General features: G+C 44.0%; 1 protein-coding gene across 5 annotated transcripts in view; it reads right to left on the bottom strand.

Annotated features, from left to right (window-relative positions):
- Positions 1-19,939, bottom strand: part of mast2 (microtubule associated serine/threonine kinase 2) — a 187,253-nt gene that overhangs the window by 126,458 nt on the left and 40,856 nt on the right. For all 5 annotated transcript variants that reach the window (XM_083767896.1, XM_083767898.1, XM_083767900.1 and 2 more), the window contains exons 2-3: positions 18,881-19,031; positions 18,096-18,268 (exon numbers count right to left, since the gene is read on the bottom strand). In XM_083767896.1, coding sequence (XP_083624022.1) covers positions 18,096-18,268; positions 18,881-19,031 — 324 coding nt within the window. The remainder of the gene's footprint in view (positions 1-18,095; positions 18,269-18,880; positions 19,032-19,939) is intronic.

Below are 19,939 nucleotides of genomic sequence, written 5' to 3'. Positions count from 1 at the left end.
AACGTTTTTTAAATCCTGTCTGTCTTATGTACTTCACCTTCACCTTGTAATCCTTCGCCATTGTCAGAAAATGGAAACTAAGGAGAGCCCAAGTCTGAGTTTTCCCTAAGTGAACCATGTGACGTGTGTTTATATTATATAACATTATGGGCTAACAATGTAAGCTATTGCAAAGACCAGTGACTAGTCTCTCTGGGTATTTCCACTTACTTTTTTAATGACTAAAACAAGTGTCTTATGGCAAGTAGTTCACAGAGACTTTAAATGTTCCCTCAAACCACATAAAAATGTCAACCTTTCATTAAAAAGAAAATGGAGTGTGGACAGCATTCTCCAAAGGCTCTAGCCATAAACAGTCTCGAACAAACACTGGTCCATGAAAAAAAATACTCATTGCTCTCAGTATTAGCCCTATTATGCCAGTCCTCAATCTGAAAATACAGCAACATTCTGCAGGATGCAAAGGGGTTTCTCCATCCATTAGTTTTACGTCTGGAGACTTCCTAAGGCCTGAATATGGGACACTCAGTGTGTTAACCAAAGACTCAAAACTAGGCACAAGTGATCAAAAATAACATGTTTATAACACACACTTTAAATAAGACACTCACACTGACTGGACCATCCAAACAGGATATTTTTAAATTAATAATTATTAAAGACCATAGTCCAAATAAATGCATTTGCAGAGTGATGGATGCAGGCGCGTATAGCGTGGATTAAATTATTGACTGGGCAAATTAGAATCACGAGCGGGGGCAGGGGGGGGTCTGCGCTACTCCGGCGATGGGTATGAAGTGTGGACGGTTTTGCCGAATTGCTAATGGTGAACCATTTAAAACAAAAGGCAGCAATTACTACTAACTGAACAGGAGGTCAAGGGGGGGTGCATACTTAGTTTAGACTAGTCATTTCGCTCCCGTCTTTTCAAAGTTAGACTGGGCCAGCTCTAAACTGACTGGGCCACGGCCCGGGTGGCCCAATGGACCCTACGCTACGCCGGTGGATGGAAGGCTGCCAACATAATGCACAAAGACAAAGAGGGGAGGACAGAGAATTATATGCAAAACAAAACATTAAACGGAACGAGACGTTCAGAGAGGCAGAAGCACAGGGAGAGAGAGAGAGAGAGAGAGAGAGAGAGAGAGAGAGACAAGCAAAAACAAAACAGACAGACAGAAACATAGTAATGGGATCTCCTCCAAAGCAGCGTGGTCGATAGGGCTCATATAACTGCTCTGTCTGAGTAACTATGGGGTGGGGGGTATATAAGTAAGCTTAATAGTAAAGCTATCAAATTACCCTATAGCGGGGAGAGCTGACGTCAGCTCTCAGGCAGGAGAGAGGTTGATAGGAGGACCAATGAAGGAAGAAGGATATAGGAAAGCAATCAGCCTGTAGATAGGAGGATAGAGAAAGAGGTAATAGACTAGAGGACCTGGCGGATCTGGTGCTGAAAGCGTTTTAATGTGATGGATGTTGGATATTAGATGTTTGGGCTGGTGGAGAGGCGTGGGCCGGGTCACTCCCAACACACACATACATCACCTGGATGCAGCGTAACCCCCCCCCCCCCCCCCCCCCCCCCCCAACCCGCCCTGCTCCATTAGCAGGCCCATAGACCCACTCTCCTAATTAACCACCGTTTATTTACGACAGAGAGGCATGGTGTGTACCTATAATGTGCATTAGGGAGAATTAATAACACAGAGTAGGCTTTACCAATCCAATCCTTAGATTAGCTGATGTCCTTGTGTGTGTGTGTGTGTGTGTGTGTGTGTGTGGGGGGGGGGGCTCATCACACACAGCACACGCAAACAAATGTTCCCACAAAGTGTCTTGAACCTAAAACTTTACAGTCCCAATGTTGCTGCTTGGATTAGCCATTTTCAATGGCCTACTTGTCATACTGTACGCACACACATGCACATACTGTTCATCACACAACACACACATTATGTGTGTGTGTGGGGGGGGGGGGGGGGGGGGGGGGTGTAACACAACCTCCCTGCTGTGAATAGTGTTTGTCACACCCAGTAATGCAGTAAAACAACAGACGTTTATGTACTGTACTCTTGCGGAAGTGTAAATGAGAAAAATCACACTGGTGTCTAAACCTCATTAACCAGGGATCTGGTTATTTATCTAGGGGACATGTGCACGCTTATGTACGTGTATGTGCATGTCTGTGTGTGCATGTGCAGACACTCTAACAGACAGAATGGTCATGATCTCTGACTGCAGGCAAATCAAACCCTCCAATTCAATTGTCCTCACTTCCTAGTGGCATAGTAAAAGTTTGACAAAGGCACACACACACACACACACACACACACACCTCTACCGTCCTCAATAATTAGAGGACACAGTCCATGTCCTGCCCTGACTGACGGTAGGAAGTTCCGCCTCACAAGACCCCACTAATCAATGCCTGCATGCAATCAACCCACCTGTCAATCAATGGCTGAAGCGGATGGGGGCTGGTGGCTAAGCCAGTTAGGTCAGATTTATACTTAGCTGCGTGCCGGTGTTGCACAGTGAAAATAACAGATCTACAAGCTCACAATGTGGTGCAGCACAACGCATTAGGAGATTGTAGAACTGCCATTTTTTGCGATGCGGAGTGGACGCCACATAACAAAGTATATATCAAGCCCTTTAGTGCACTGATTCCTCGTCAGGACGTATGTCTGTTCACTCTCTGTGCTCAGTGTTTTGTCTCTATTCTCTTATCTCAACTATGCAAAACAAAAACACAAAAGATTTAAATTAAAAATGACAGAATCAGCCTGGCAAGGCTGCTTATCAAACGCAGACAGGGGTGTGTGGGTGTATGCGAGTGCGTGCGTGTCCTAAGAATCCCATTAATAAAACCCCAGAGCTGAGGGACTGTCTGAGAGAGACTAGCCTCGATTGAAAAATTGGTGTTTGCGACTAATAGGGAACGTGTCCAGTGTCCACTCTGAGCAGCTCTGTGGATGAGTGTCTGTGTCTGTGTGCGTCACTGTGTGTGTGTGTGTGTGTGTGTGTGTGTGCAAGCAAGCAAGCAAGCAAGTGTGTGTGTGTGTGTGTGTGTGTGTGTGTGTGTGTGTGTGTGTGTGTGTGTGTGTGTGTGTGTGTGTGTGTGTGTGTGTGTGTGTGTGTGTGTGTGTGTGTGCGTGTGTGTGCGCGTGCGTCTCAGATGTTTTTTTTTATTGTACGGAAGGACAAAAACAGAAACAAACACAAATTCCCTTCATGGCTGTATATCTAGCCCTGACAAAGGCCTTTCAGAACGAGAGAAAAGTTGGCCCTGGGGGTTTAAAAAAAACGTCATGTGAACCAGTGTGACCTGCAGAGAGAGCTATTCAACGTCTACATAAACCACAGAGCAATCAAACCAGCCAGCTACAAATAATAGAAACCCCAGCTGCCTCTGAATGGCAAGTGAGCTGAGCTCCTTGAGTCCTTCTCCCTTTTTAAATAAGAAAATAGAAAATAGTGGAGGCCACTGGCAGGACAGAATGCTCAAAATAAAAAATGATGAATTATGGTCACTGAGGTCATGAATGACACACAGCAAGACACACGCCATCCAAACCAGACAACACAATGAAAAGTACTGCATGTCCTATTATACAAGTTGTATAATAGGACATTGAGTACTTTTCACTCAGATCAAAATGCTCCCCATTGTATAATACAATGGGGAGCATTTTGATTGGTCAAGAGGTTTTCCAGCTGTGCTCAGATTACCATTAGAAAGGCAGCACACTTCAGTGTTCAGTCGTGTTAAAATGAAATATGTTTCATCACTGTAAATATCACTCTGGTAAGTGTAGCATCTATCTTACCATTTCAATGTTAATAGAGATGCATATCTGTCTAGTATGATACAATTATTTTGAATGAGGTCAACTTGTTTTGTTGCCAACCATCAGTATAAGTAATCACAAAATTACTTTACTTGATTATTGCCACTTAAGTGATGTGAACAGTATATTATAGTCAAGGCAATAATAACAGGAAACACAAGTCTTGATTAAGTTAGTAAATTAGTAATGTAGCTACTGTGCACATCGAATCGAACCACAAACGGGTTAATTACTTCTTTTTGACTGACTTCATGCCACAAATGAGGGGTTTTGCGTGCATTAGTGTCATCTACTTGACAGGTTTCTCAGAGGATGACCTTCTGCAGATTCAAGGAAGTTGACATCTCCTCGGCAGGATATGGAGGACAGACATCCATCCAACTACCAAGATGGACAAGATGTGAAGTGCAAGTGCATATGTTAGTGCTGCACAATTAATAATAATAAAAAAAGAGATAGAGAAAACACCTGTGCAATCTAATTTCTAAATTTGAGCAAGAATCGTGCAGCATTAATTGGCTTGGCTGTCCAATCCATTCTAGTTACTCTCATGTTTGGCTACAAGAGAGATTTTAAGAGAGGTTTAAGTCAAGCACTTTGATGTTGTCCGTTTAAAGACACGGTAGTTGTCTCCAGGTGCCACAACTACAGACTAAAGACAATAAATATTTTCATGGAAAAAAATGAGAATCGTGTGAGAATCGTGATCTAAATTCATTGGAGGAAAATCGATATTCACATTTGAGAAAGAATCGTGCAGCACTGATATCATGTGCATTTATTTCAAACAAGCAAAAATGGACAGGAAAAGAGAGACAAACAACGCACTCGACCACAAGGAGAAGGTTTCTGAAGATGAATTTGGCCGTGCTCATCACACAGCCTGGTTCCGCTCTGTGGAAGTAGGTGGATAAGTGGGTCAATATCTTAAATTAGACAGCTTCTAGCCTCACCCTTGTCCTCATAGCCAGTAGTTAAAAGTTCAAGAAACTGAATGAAACAATATGCAACAGAGAGAGGTGAGGTACAATCAGGTGGGTGGAAGAGGAGAGCGAACACAAGTGGTGTTGTCATGGTGAACGTGGAGGCAGAGCAGTGGAGGGACAGAGGACAGTATAATGAGAGAGAGAGAGAGAGAGAGAGAGAGAGAGAGAGAGAGACGGAGATGTTTGGATGATGTGACTCGACGCACCCACCACTCTCATCCACATGAAGTTACTTAAGTTTGCTACCTCCCCTGGGCCAGCCAGGGTGCCTGATGGAGGGGAAAGGAACTGGTTGTTCCTTCCACACGCTACGTCCAACCGGGGAAACATCGTCAATTTTGAATGAGACGACACAATACCCTATTGTCCGCTGTGTATTTCTCCCGCAACACAGTGGGTGAAGTACTAGTACTTTCAGGACTGGCATGGACCATACTTGTAGTTTAATTATTATTTCAGGTGGTGAAATAATAAAGCCACACAGATTTTGACAACAGCCATTGAGCCACTAACTAAACAGGCAACAGATCTATACCCCACTAAACATTCCCCCCACATCACTCCCTTCATTTCAAAGTGTCGTATCAAGTTTTCCAAAAGTCAAAAGCCTGGAACTAGTGGAAGGAGTTTTCTGGAGGGAGCCGAATGCACATTTCCACTTGAAGGAGTTCTCATTCTTATTCTTTTTTTTCCTTTGAAGAGAAAAAAGGAGAAAGAAAGGAAGGTGAGAGAGAGAGAGAGAGAGAGAGAGAGAGAGAGAGAGAGAGAGAGAGAGCACGCACACATCGGCTAATTATTTTGGAGAAATTAGTAGCCTGGAGGCTTGGATAATCCTGCGTTTGTTTTCCCTCTGTGCATTCTGAATGTGCACTGATCTCAGCCAGACAGTGTTCATTTTTCATAGCCGCTCGTAATTGCCATGTAGAACCAGTGAAGCAGGATCTCACCGCAGGATATATACTGTGTGTGCTGTGCGTGTGCACGAGTGCACTGCACGGGTGTGCATCACAGAGAAGCGGGGGGTAATTAACTCAATACAGTCAAAAAACAAGCGGGAACTTAATGAACCTGCAAACTTAAAAAACTCTGTAATTGTGTGTGTGTGTGTGTGTGTGTGTGGGTGGGTGTGGGTGTGGGTGTGGGTGTGGGTGTGGGTGTGGGTGTGGGTGTGTGTGTGTGTGTGTGTGCGCGCGTGCGTGCGTCATTCCGAAGCAGTAGGTAAGGTGGCGGTGGATTTCATTCTTGCTATTAAGTTAGTTAAGTAAAGATGCCTTCAAGGAGCTGCTTACAGAGGATTGGCTGATATTTTCTCACACTGCAGGGTAGAAAAAACACTTAAGACCACCTCTAGTCTCCCAATTTTTTATCAGTCCACTGGGGACTCAGAGAGAGAGAGAGAGAGAGAGAGAGAGAGAGAGAGAGAGAGAGAGAGAGAGAGAGAGAGAGAGAGAGAGAGAGAGAGAGAGAGATTGAAGGAGAGAGATTCAGAGAGCGATTTAATGGAGGCCAGAGAAGAACATGAAAAACAGAGGGAGGGAGGGAGGGAGGGAGGGAGGGAGATGAGAAATGAGAGATGAGAAAGAGAGAGAGAAGTTAAGCAGCCTTTAGACATATAGAGATATGTAGCAGCCAGTAATTATGGGTCCAGTAAAGCAGTGGAGTACGTGCCGTTTGCAGCTCAGCCAATTATAAATGTCCGATTCACTGTCACCCGTGGCGACAGCTCTAAAGGTCACCACGGCAACAAATGAGGAGAGAGGAGAAACGTATTTGTCTCAAGTTATCAGAGCCTGCGAGCGCATTGGGAAGACAAAATATGGAAGGCTAATCTTAAACAATACATAGACGCACACAAACACTGTCTCAATCATGCATGAATACACGCACATACAAATGGATTCAAACACACACCTAAGTCACTCTGAATTAAGAGCTTTTGCTAAAATGCCTAAATTGTAAATTATGAATTGATTAATTATATTATAAGCTAAACCTACTATACTGTAGGTGCTACAGCCTGCCAGACACACAGAGGGAACAGACAGCCTGAGGTAAGATGGAGGCGCGTGCGTGCGAGTGTCTCTGTAAAGAGAGATTATGTAGATAGATACTATATGTGGAGGAAGATAAACGGACTCCCTTTCCATCCATCCATGTGCGTACACACACACACACACACACACACACACACACACACACACACACACACACACACACACATGCTGTATTGTATGTGCTACCATAGGAGAGGTGGCAAACATTGATCAAAATAACAATTCTACATTCAAATCCTTCTACATTCTCTAATTATGTACTGGAGACTTCTTGTAAATTAAGTTACAGGTACATTTGGTTTCATTTTATAATGGATGATTATTGGTGGGTCCCCAGATGACAGTGCAGTGACAACTTAAGGAATTTTTTAGACCTTTTTAATACCTAAAAGAGTATAGACAAAACAGCATTACTGCATCAAATCTAAATGTTATGCCTCAACTCCTACATTCCAAGTTATTATTTTGGGGGTCACGGCCTGAAAAAGGTTGAGAAGACAGACAGACAGACAGACAGACAGACAGACAGACAGACAGACAGACAGACAGACAGACAGACAGACAGACAGACAGACAGTGTGATGAGATGTGGAATAAGCAGCATGCTGGTATAGAGAATTATGTGGGGCTACTGGGCCTGTGATGGACAGACTATATGAATCTAGTGTAGAGTTTAATAACACTCACAGTCTCACACCCAGTGGGCCAGACGAGAGGCAGATGACCGAGAAGGGGAAGAGAGAGAGAGAGAGATGAATTAGAGTGCAGTCAGTGGTGCAGTGCCCTGTCCGGCCCTCTTTATTTAAACCCATTAGTTCAACCAAATATTTACATGGGCAAGGAAAACAACACTGTCCTACCGAGACTGAAACCTTCCGTCAGTGAGTGAAAATGCTACACTGTTTACTCTCGACTCAAACTGACCCCGTCCAAATCTTCCATATATCGGCTCATTAGCCAGCGTGGCCACTTTACTCAGCCTGCCTGGCACGGAGAGACGCAAGAGCACCGGGGAAGGACCATCGAGCCGCGAGCTGTGCGCTGCTGCCTCTCACCCATCGACTGGCCCTCGGCTGCCCAGTCCAAGTTCAGACAAGGACACTGCAGTCATGTGGACTATACAGCCACTCCCTCTCATCCAGCCTTCTCTCTCTCTCTCTAATCTGTGCTGTACTTCAATTGTACATTAGCCTGCTAAAGCAGCATCTAACCCTACATGACTTCTACCAAGGGAACAAATAGATTTTTACTGATAGGAGTCTGTCCTTCTAAACTTACCCCTACATGACTTCTACCAAGGGACCAAATTACTTTTTACTGATAGGAGTCTGTCCTTCTAAACTTAAGAGAAAGGGGGAAGAGGAGAAGAACAGGGGATGAGAAGAACATCTAAATATGCAGTATATAAAAGAGGGAGAGAAAGGAAGTGGTTGTGCGTGTTAATGAGTCTATGATAGTGTCTGGTATCCTGAGGGGCTAAGAAGTGTATAGGGAATGAGTGGTGTGGCTCATGTAGAGATAATTGCATACGTAGGTGCGCGCGCACACACACACACACACACACACACACACACACACACACACACACACACACAATGAAGGACAAACCACTTGTACTTACGTTAACTGTACTGGGTCATGTGTGCATACTGAACTGGTAACAATAACGCTCCGGTTCGGTCTCTATCCTTTTATTACTCTCTATGGTAACAACACAGTGTACTGTAGATTATGGCTTAAAAAGACATTAAAGTGAAGAAACATTGCTGATTATCACTGCAGAGAATGGATTTAAGTTGGAAAAGAGAAAGTCAAATAGAATGCTATCACCACTGAAAAACAAAACAATAAAGATTACAAGAGTCCAGTCTAGACTTGTTTTAATTTGTTCTGTTTGTTCTGTTTATGTCTTTGAGTATCCAGGAAAGCGCTCAATAGGTCAAGTCTGGTGTATTATTGTACCTTCAAGTGTTTACGGTAGAGTAATCCAACACTGAAAACCATTGCAAAGCTTTCCGCGATGCATTGCGTTGTCTACTCTGCAGCTCAACTTAGATGTCAGATCTCAGTAAACAAATCACAGGTGCGAGAAGCACCGGAACATTCAGGTCCAGCACCCGTTCCCACCGACCTTTATACAGCGTGTTTCATTACCACATTGCACACAGGACCCATAGGAAAAGACAGCATGATAATCCCTTACCGTCATCAATATCTCTATGTGTGGTGGGATGATTGAACACGCAATGACCTGAGTTGAGCTTAAAATCAGTTTGTTTCTGCCATGCACAGTAGGACTGCTCATTTCACTGTGAGAGATTCAATGTAACAAAAGTGTACAATAGACAATGTAAAAATGTCACATATACACTCTCAGAGTAAAATGGAAACTGATTTTACTGTGGTGGAAGAGACATTTGTTTTAGCTGCACTATATTTTCGTCCTGTTTGCTATTCGCTAGATATCTCATAATAGTGGCTCTACCGCTAAGCTAGCAGGACAATTGATCTGGCTGTACTGAAGGTCACAAATTCCAGCGCACACACACACACGCACACGCATTAAAAAGATGGTTGAGATAACATGTCCTAATCTTTTAATTCATGACTTTTGTATACTGCCATTTTAGTGTAGAATAGATAAATAAAATGAGGAAAAGAATCCAGTTTTTATGAAATTTGTTTTGTTTGTGTTTTTGTATTATGTTGTTCTTGTCCCTTTCACAAAAGGAAGGGGGGAAGGGCAAAATACAAAGGTATGTTAGGTGCGTCTTCTCTTGAATCTAGGGGGACGCGTTCTGCACCGTTCCGTTCCGTACCTGCGTGTGCACGTCACAATTCTTTGGGTGCCACTGTGTGGTACTGCGTGGTACTGCGTTCTACGAGCATGACACCAATGCACACACCTGTGCTGATGTGCTCTACGCTCAGTCAGGCCTTTCAGCTGTGGCTGTAGGTAGCTAGCGATGTACTGCAGCTATCTCGAGTATATAGCAGGTACTGTAAGTGCTCTCTCAGCAGGAGACTGGAGCAGTCATGGTACACTGTGTCCTCCTTTGGCTGTGACTCATGAACATGACAGAGGGAAGCGACAGCCCGAGGCAAGATGGGGGCGCGTGCATGCGAGTGTGTCTGTAAAGAGAGTAAAGATTATGTAGATAGATACAGTATGTGGAGGAAGATAAGCTGTCTCCCTTTCCATCTGTGCACACACACACACAGTTCCATCTCCTATGTGAGAGAACAACCAGATCTCAGCCCCACGTCTCCCACACCTGTGGTTTGGTTCTCGACTCCATGCTTAATTTATGCTAATGACAATGTTACGCACTGGAAAATATTTTCATTGCGCGAACACCGTCGTACGACAAAGCATAAATCGGACACAACGTATTCTCACTGCTGCATCTGGGGATCAAAAAAGGTTATCTTATCCTATCTTAACCTTGAGCATGAGTCATCGCTACTCGCCTGGGTAGAAAGCTAATGCAGCGGTTCTACAGTTTGTCAGATGAACAACCTCAACCCACCGCATGCAGTACAGCACGTCTACCGTTCAACAGCCCAGAACAAGCTGACTTTGACATCGGCAACAATGTGCGCATGTGTCACGGGCAATTAAACGCAGTGCGTTGTTTTAGACAGGTTCTATTTTGTAATCACCTTTAAACCGTCCTGCCTGTCAACAGGAGTGAAGTCACATGCACTTCCCTCCCTCCAAAGTCCAACGCATGACGTCATACTGCATTTGTGCTGCTTTCACAGAGATGTCAGTGCAGGACTGGTTCACTGCAGCCATACAGTAGAAAAATACCATAAAAACACTGTTCCAGACATATTAGAAATGCTGCTGTCCACTACATTTGTTCTGTCTGCCGACACAAGAAAGGTGGTCTTTTCACACATCCCAAAAAAGAGATTTTTTTAGGGATCTATTTCAATGATCTATTTTCCAATCGATGCATCCACGGCCTGGAGTACAAAAGAAAAGTTAAATGGGGCTGGACCCAGATACATCCTACAAAAGGCAGTTGGACAGTGATTGCATTGGTGCGGTGTTTACTGTTGGCACATTATGATCAAATTCATCGTGACCTTGAGAGCACGTGGCTGACACACCACGCCATTGTCTGTCTGCGCAACTCTCAAATACTACCATCATTCATGATCATGTCAATACTCCAGCACAGAGACCCTAATGAACCACTTAAACTCTATTATACTTCATTGCCCAGGGTCACCCAGGAGTTTATCCTTGGCCCAGGTAGTATTTTTCCCTCTACAAGAGGTCAGGCCTCACATGTAGAGTATAGACACCTAGTCGCACTGCTGATCTGACCAATATGTCTGTCAGAGTGCGCGTTGCACCGTCTGTCTGTATCCCTTTTATGCCTATATATGGAGATGTCTGTATTTGTCAGTTAATCATCCCTTTAATTCTCATATATGGAGATGATATACCATGACGATTGACGACACATTGAGGTTAGACAATCATGCACTCCATATTAGGGACTATCTAGCACTCACTGCATTGGGATCTCCTTATATACTGTAGTTATGGCTGAGTCAGTGACATCAGAGGTCCCTTTCCCATTAGCCATATTAGGATAAAAATCTCTTCACCGAAAATAGCTGATGGAGAATGTTTGCCATTTTTCTTTTTTCATCCCACAATGTTTGTAACCCATTTTTCACCCGGTGCCAATTTCCTAAGCTGTAATCTTGGACGCGACCCTCACTCCGTCAACCTGGGAAGAGCCCCGAACTGAGCTCATGTGAGGCGACAGCACCACCGTGCCCCAGTGTTGGCCAGGTTCTGACAAATGTTTGCCTATATATGACATGCACAGATAGGGATAATAAGTAATAAGTTGGTCGGGAGTGGCTTATTGTCAGTATCGTCCGATAACACGTGGGAGTCTATCCCCGTTCCGATGCGCTAGAGTCTAGGGCATCGGAACTAGACCACTGGGAGATGGATTGCTGAGGTGGAGCGCCACACCTAGCATCAGCTCTCAGTACTTTCTGCACGACTTGCTGCACCAAAGCACCAAAACTCATACACTGAGTTGGCAGTGCCCGAGATCGTACCCATGACCTTGAGGTCCAAAGGCAAGAGCTGCACCCACAGAGCTTTCCCAGTAGGGATACTAGAGTTCATGAGGTTAAAGATCAAATAAAAAATGGGCTGGACCACGTCACATCTGCCCACATCACATGCCATCTGGCATATTCATTACAGTCTTCGTCACCATCGGTCGCAGTGGCAAAAGTGACAAATGAGCACAGCAATTATTCAGTGTGTTCTCATGTATTTTTAAGTTTCAGCCAGGTCACCCTGTTCCCCTGCTCTCTCTCTCTCACACACACACACACACACACACACACACACACACACACACACACAATACTGTGTGTGCCCATGCTGATACAGCAGGTTCTGTAAATAAAGTGTACATACAATAAGTACTTCTTTGCCCATGTGCAGTAGAGTATACCGACAGTATACTAAAGCAGTATACGTACGTGTCAAATGCATAAGACTAGTATGCCAGTCTCCTTTTTCCAAACCGGAACGAACACGCACGCACACACACACAAACAATTAACATTCTTTAGCTTTCTGTTTTGGTGCCACTGGTGAGGCCCATTTCCACCAACCGCTGATGGAAAGTGGTAAACATGACTACTTTGATGCTCATCTTTGAAACATGACAGGGCAGTTCTTCCGTGTCAAACGATGGCGCACTGCCTGCAACAAAGCTACACTGCTTTCATGTCGAGCTAAATAATCAGCTTCCAGCTTTCAAAACAAATGCAAATGCTATGCTAATTAGGACCTGCGTCGTTAACGCAGCGGTTCCCGGTGCCCACTCCAAACTACTGGCGAGTAAAAAGAGCGAATACTGAAAGATGTTTGGACACGAGCAGTGGACTGAGCACTCAATGGAGAATATTTCCTTTCCGTGTGTGTGAGTAGTCCAGGTGCAAGGCAATCACACACACTCACAGAAACACCACCTGCCTCTTACAGGGGTTACCAGGTGACTCTCAAATAATGGCTACTGTAAGCAACTCTTCTTTTCATGCACACAGATGTGCATGTGTGGGCGTGTGTGTACACGCGCACACACACGGCCCTAGACCATTAGCCAAGAAGCAAACACCATCTGGCCATCCAGAATTTTCTTTCCCAGAAGAGGGCACACAGGCTCCACTCATAGCCCAATAACATACAAACCTCCACGTGTGTGACGTAAGCTAGTAAGCTACATTTCCTGAAAAATAAATATTTTTAATTTGAAAAATGTGTAGATTTTTCAAATGAACATTTTTGGGAGTTAGCTGGTTTCTGCCCAACACCAGAGATACAGAAATGTAAGTAGAGGAGAGGAGATGAGAGTTGAGGAGGGCAAAAGGACAGTGCTAAGGGGGTTCAGGTGTTCTGAACTAATGGAAGTCATTCAGATCAATCAGAGACTGACAGGCTTGACCCTGAGGCTGGGACAGCGGTGTGTACCTGACCAACGCCCTGGAGAGAGACAGCTGCTACTGTGTGCATGTACACTCATTCCACGTTTACAGGACCCCGTGGGGACAGATTAGCAGATGAGTTTCATGCCGAAATATGCAATATCCCGCTTTTTGTCTAAATGCCAGGTTTATTCATGCCCAGAAAGTTTAGACAATAATGATATCACCATCTGTGTTATTTCTTTTTTATGCAGAAATTATTGTTAATTGTTTTCCATGCAAAAAAACATCTTAAAACTAAGTTGGTTGCTTACTTGCTTTTGACACGCATATTTTAATGGCACTGAGGTTGTGTGTCTGCCTCCTCCCCCGGTATAGGACATTTATTTTAATTTTAATATTATGTACTGTATATAACACAGGAAAATATACCCGTATCATTTAGTCTTTGTGCAGTTTATGGAGAGACATATAGAGAGAGGGAGAGACAGAGAGATGTCATGTCAGAGAAGGTATCGTCTGACGTGACGACCAGGGAACAGGAACCTTCTAATCAATGTGTCCACAAGAAACTCAATAAACTATGATTAGCTATGATTTGCTCAGCTAGAATAACGCTGCAGGCCATGTTTTCCGTTTTTAAAGCCGTCTACAATTTCCTGTGTGTGTGGTGGGGAGGGGAGGGGTCATACCATTTACAGTGTCAATCATACAAAACAAAATCAAAGAGGGGTTATTCAGTCTAATTTCTTTCCACATCATGTTCCTAAGACCATCACTTAATGTTCCCAACCACACAGTGATGTTAGACATAACGTGGTGGTGGTCATTGCCGTCATGTGCTTGAACCAAGACTGAATGCTGCAGGGTTGTTGCTAGGGTCGTTGCTTCTATCATGAGCCTCGGCGAATCCAGGCAATGGAATATTAAGAGAGAAAGAAAATGCATGTCATGAATCTACCTCATTCAAAGATGAGTGAGTGTGTGTGTGTGTGTGTGTGTGTGTGTGTGTGTGTGTGTGTGTGTGTGTGTGTGTGTGTGTGTGTGTGTGTGTGTGTGTGTGTGTGTGTGTAGTGCTTTATTATGACCAACCGGGTCCATACTAAAAGGGAGAGACAGGGACCAGGACTACAAACCATAGACTACGTCATTTAGCTCGGTGGTGGTTTAGCACAATGACAGCTGATCCCTAATCAGCACTAAAGTAAAAATGTTATGCATATTAAACGTGTTCATATACTAGAGCACGTTTCATATGCATATCATTTTTACTAGTGCAAAACTGCCATAAATGTGATCAATACGGCAAAGGATAAAAGTGAAGTGGTTAAGGACCCAGAACAATTTCAATATAACAATACACTACAGACTGTAAATAAGAGTCTCTATACTCTGTAGACAGTATAGAGAACATACGTTGTATAGAAAAATTCAGAATTGCTGCTAAAACCATGCATTCACCTTGCCACATAAGCCAACCTACTGTACCAGGCTCTGGGCTGGTGCAACTACATATCAGACACTGCTGCCATCTGCTGGTGATACATTTATTTTATTTAGCAGCATTTTATATTTGAATGTAATGTAAAGATGCCATGTGCAACATGTTGTGCTTATAACCTTAATTTCACAGTCACTAATTTACTTCAGTTGAATACAAACTAAAACATTAACAATAATCAAATCATGTTTTATTCAAATACCTAGTATTCAACCAATATCAATATTATGGTCCTACTATACATTAGAGTTCCAAAGAAAGCAAACATAATTTTCTAATCACATTGTACTTCAGTCACTTCCACTCACCTGCATGGTTGGTTGATATTTGCCACATCACTGGCACAACAGGTCTACCCCAGCAGGGGGAGTCACAAACTAGGTTACTAAATCATAAAAGCGTAAAGCCTTAAAAAGCCTTCCAAATGCACCTCAGTTTTTACTTGAAGGTAGAATGGAAGCTATGCACTGTACATTCATTAGATGATAACACAAAACAAAAACAGTGATAGTTTAACAAAGATAGCTCTGGCCCAAACTTAAGTGACATGTTAGTCCAAACCATCACGTCTTCAGTTTCACTTGTAGATAATTACTTCTCCTGATCAGATCATTGACCAGTGCCATTTTGTATACTGAAGATAACAGAGCAATGCTTTCCAAGCCCTACGGATGTGTACAGGTAATACAGATGTATACAGGTAATGTGTTTCTATTATGGACAGAGTCTCGGATGGTAAAAGATAAGATAACCCATACCAGACTTTAACAAACTGTTACACCTTGGAAAAACTACAACTATATTGGCAGTATTCTTAACAGACTCACGCGTGGGAAAAAATGCCATCCAAAGTGATGAAGAAAGTCAATCAAAGAACAAGATTTTCGTTAACAAAAGTGCTCTCAAGACTCTTGCTGGAGCCCTGCTCATTCAATGCCAGTTTTACTTTGCTTGCAATTCTTGGTTCTCCAACATCTCTCAATGATGTCATTAAAAACTAAGCTTCAGAGTCAGACCTCACAAAACAAATCCGACTACTTCTCGGCCTAAAGCTCACAACCAACCTAATTCCAACACAGGGTCGATGATAGTGTTGAGCAATAAACAGATAAAAATGGGAATGGTAATTTAAGATAGTCAAAGGGGTACTACCCTTTGACTATGTGACAGAAATCTGGTATTACCGATATAGAACACACATGGGCCCTCAGGGCGTCTTACTGGTATATTTTTGTTGATGTATTATTGTGGTTTTTATGTGCTATAGGCCTATTGATGATTTTAATAAATGGGACCACAATAGAAACAAGTATTTTCTTAAATCCTGAGGCCAGCATTCATTCTAGTAGCTATAGGTTTGGAAAAAAACAAATCTGCCATGTCTCACACAAACACTTCCCTGTCACATTCTTCTTCTTGCATAGTAGGCTACACTTCCTCTATTGTGCTGTTTGAACAACAATGCTGGGGACTGGGGTCATATCATAACAAACAGAACTGGTTACAAAACATATGAAATACCAAGAACTTAGCAAGGCTTCACAGAATTCCCTAATGTTGGCAAATAGCTAATGTTGGCAAATAAAACCAAACCAGTGATGTAGCAACACCAGTACCTATGCAGTCAGTCTCTAAGTTTAGAAAGTGGGCTGAAAAACAAACGGTTACACAGCTTAATAAGCATTCTTTCTGTATGAATACAGTTTAGAAATAGAGCACACATTTAATGAATCTTCATCTGGGTACAATTCCCTCCTGGTCCAAAAGGAGTCAGAGTTGTGCACAGAACAGAAAGATAACAGAACACAGATGCACACAGCTGAGTTGTTGCTATGTGTAGACCATTTTTATATGTAGGTCAGCACTATGCTGCTCTGTGTACAACAGAGAGAGCTCTACACACACACACGCACACAGTGTCACACACACACACACACACACACACACACACACACACAGTGTCACACACACACACACACACAGTGTCACACACACACACACAGTGTCACACACACACAGTGTCACACACACACACAGTGTCACACACACACACACACACACACACACACACACAAGCTCCATTTCTCAAATGCTGATGCGCTTGGTGCTGTGAAAGAGTGGTGCTGTGGTGTGCGTGCATGCGCACATGCGCTGTAAAAGCCTGAGTCATCCATCGACTGCTGCGTCAGGCTGGCACAGCCTGCAGAGTGTGTAAAGACATAACCCATATGGTACCAGGCTGATAGTCCACTGTAGAGCAGCTGTTCTGGTGATACCATGCAGAACCACAAGAACTGTACACACAGGAAGGAACAGCGGATAGTGTGGATCCGACAATTACAGCTTAGGCATTTAGCAGGTGCTCTTATACAGAGCGACTTACAAGTGGCAAAATCAAAGTAAGCAGAGAAAGCATGAGCAGCAGTCAACAAACAACAATGTAAGTAAGTAGTCACAGAAGTTAAGTGCAAAGGGAACATGCACACAATCTTTACTTAACAGATGTAACGAAATTGACCCTTAAGGCCCTGACAGACTGAAAGCGTCAACCATTGCACAGCAGAATTAACCAGTGAACTGAATCTCTCTGCTTTCGTTGACAATGGAAGGCGAGGAGTCTGCGTTACGTTAGGAACTATCATCTCGTCTCTGAAGCCTGAATAGTTGTGAGTAAGGGTGGATAGGATGCACGGTACTTCTGATGCAAAATAAACAGTGAATGAGGTATAATAATTGTCTATAAAGTTCAATGGATGTTTATTTTGGGGGGATGGGTAGACCCATAAACCTTAAATTACGTATTTGCTGCTGGATCACATAACCTACATGCAATGGCATCAGTCTCGGTAATGGACAGTCGGGAATCTGTATCCTATTAATATGTGAGCTTTTGTAGTTACTATGTTTAATAAAAGTGTTCTTTTCTCTTTCTCTCTCTGTTCCGCAAGCACTCTGAACACCGTCAAAGTGCTCTCGAACTTGAACCTATTGTAACAGGGTAGTCATTGGGTTTTGCCGGTCTGTGCTGAGCGTCAACATCAAGTAAAACCATGCTCTGAAAGACGTCTGGTTTTGACGCCTTCACTTTCCTCCAATGTGGTTACAAATGGATAAGTTAAAGGGAATCAAATTTCAATCTAAACCTAAACCCCAGGCCAGGTTTTCTTTTGACACTGATTATTTCACTGTGTAGGCCAGGGTATGGTGTTCCTGTGGTACTGACCAGTGCGGTGAGTGAGGGGGCGGACTGCCCCAGGCTCTGGTTCCTCATGCGGACCAGGTTGTTGGCGTCACATCCTGTAGCTCCTGTGGACATGGGCCCTCCGACGGCACCCTGCCAGGCCAGCTGGCTCACCCCGCCGTGCAGGCTGCTGGACAGAGGCAGCAGCTGCTTACCTGCGGAGGGAACAGAGTTAATGGCCTCTATAGGTTGAGGGTGTTAAACTGGTTTCATTGAGAGTGATGGTTAAGGATGGGAATTAATGTACTTTTATTGGCATCAATGAAATTATCGATACTACGTATTGGTCCCCGACCCCTTCCGTTACTTATTGATCCCAATCTGTGTGTCTGAACCTAGTGGAATTTTTTTAAGTGTGCTCCTTGGAGCACCAGGCCAGGTGGCCTACCCAGGGCCTGCCAACTTTGGGCATAGCCACTTGGAATGGTTAAAAAGAATGTACTTCTCGATTGTTCAATTAATAGAAACATATATTTATCAACATTAAATTAGCAAAAGAAAGCGATAGAAAGCCATAGATAACATTCATATTGACAAGCAATGAAAATATAATACGTACAGGAGATTCTGAATGTATTCTACTTAAACCATTTAACACTGTGTGTTTGTTAGTTTGCTGTGTGTGTGTGTGTGTGTGTGTGTGTGTGTGTGTGTGTGTGTGTGTGTGTGTGTGTGTGTGTGTGTGTGTGTGTGTGTGTGTGTGTGTGTGTGTGTGTGTGTGTGTGTGTGTGTGTGTGCGCGTGCGTGCGTGCGTGCGTGCGTGTTACCGGTCATGGCCATGCTACTGCGCCGTGCACGGTTCTCATCCTGGCTCAGCTGGCGATGGAGCTTGGTCTTGGAGGCGTCTTTTGCTGCCGGTGACAGGTCGGGGTTACTCAGCTTCCTGAACAGGAGGGGAGGGGGCGATGCAAACTCCCTCTGTAGGAAGTAGAAAGAAAAAGCATTCATTAAATATTCTCTTCTATCATAGCAATTAACAATCAGTGGGCCACACACACGAACACACAAATATTCCCATTCACAATTGCACACAGACAGTCCCCGCACGCACACTGTCGCGCGTGGACGCGTCAGAAGAACCTGAAGCCCTTCTTCTTCGTGGGGTTTTTAAGACAGCTGGTGGATGGAAAAGAAGCTCCACCTCTGAGCCCGACTGACGCGTCCGTGAAGCTGTCCGTCGCGTCAGTCGGGCGCAGAGGTGGAGCTTCTTTTCCATCCACCAGCTGTCTAAAAAACCCACAAAGAAGAAGGGCTTCAGGTTCTTCTGACGCGTCCACGCGCGACAGTGTGCTTGCGGCCAGTGTGTGCACTGTGCACTTCCCAACTGTAACTCACACACCCACAAACAGCTTTGAAGAGGAAAACACCTGTTTTTGTCGGCAAACAGGGGAATGCAACACCAGCCCCCTGGCCTCACATCCTCATTAAAACCACATCAGTGCTGGCCCATGGTACTAACTGACCCTCAGACATCCTGTGTGTTGACATATCACAAAACTGACCGCACGACGACTTGTTTTGGAGATTTCCAATCCTGCATGACAGGAACATTGCTCAACGTTTCCCTACTCCAGGTTTGCTTGGACTCAACGGTGAAGAAGTCATAGAGTACAGTCAGCACACACACACACACACACACACAGAAAATGGTGGTCTAATGTTCGGAAACATCTGCCGTTCCCGTGGAAACAAAGCCCATGCGTGAAGTCACATGCTCTCCCTCACCGACAGGCGGGCCCTCGACGGAGCAGAAAGGAACATCTGGAGAAGCCACGTAAAGCACACACACACACACACACACACACACACACACACCGCAACCTCAA

Source organism: Protomyctophum parallelum, assembly GCF_964188405.1.
Source record: "Protomyctophum parallelum genome assembly, chromosome: 6".
In the NCBI taxonomy this organism is placed as follows: Eukaryota; Metazoa; Chordata; class Actinopteri; order Myctophiformes; family Myctophidae; genus Protomyctophum; species Protomyctophum parallelum.
The sequence above is the reverse complement of the archived record's forward strand: the minus strand, read 5'-3'. Positions and strand labels throughout refer to the sequence as shown.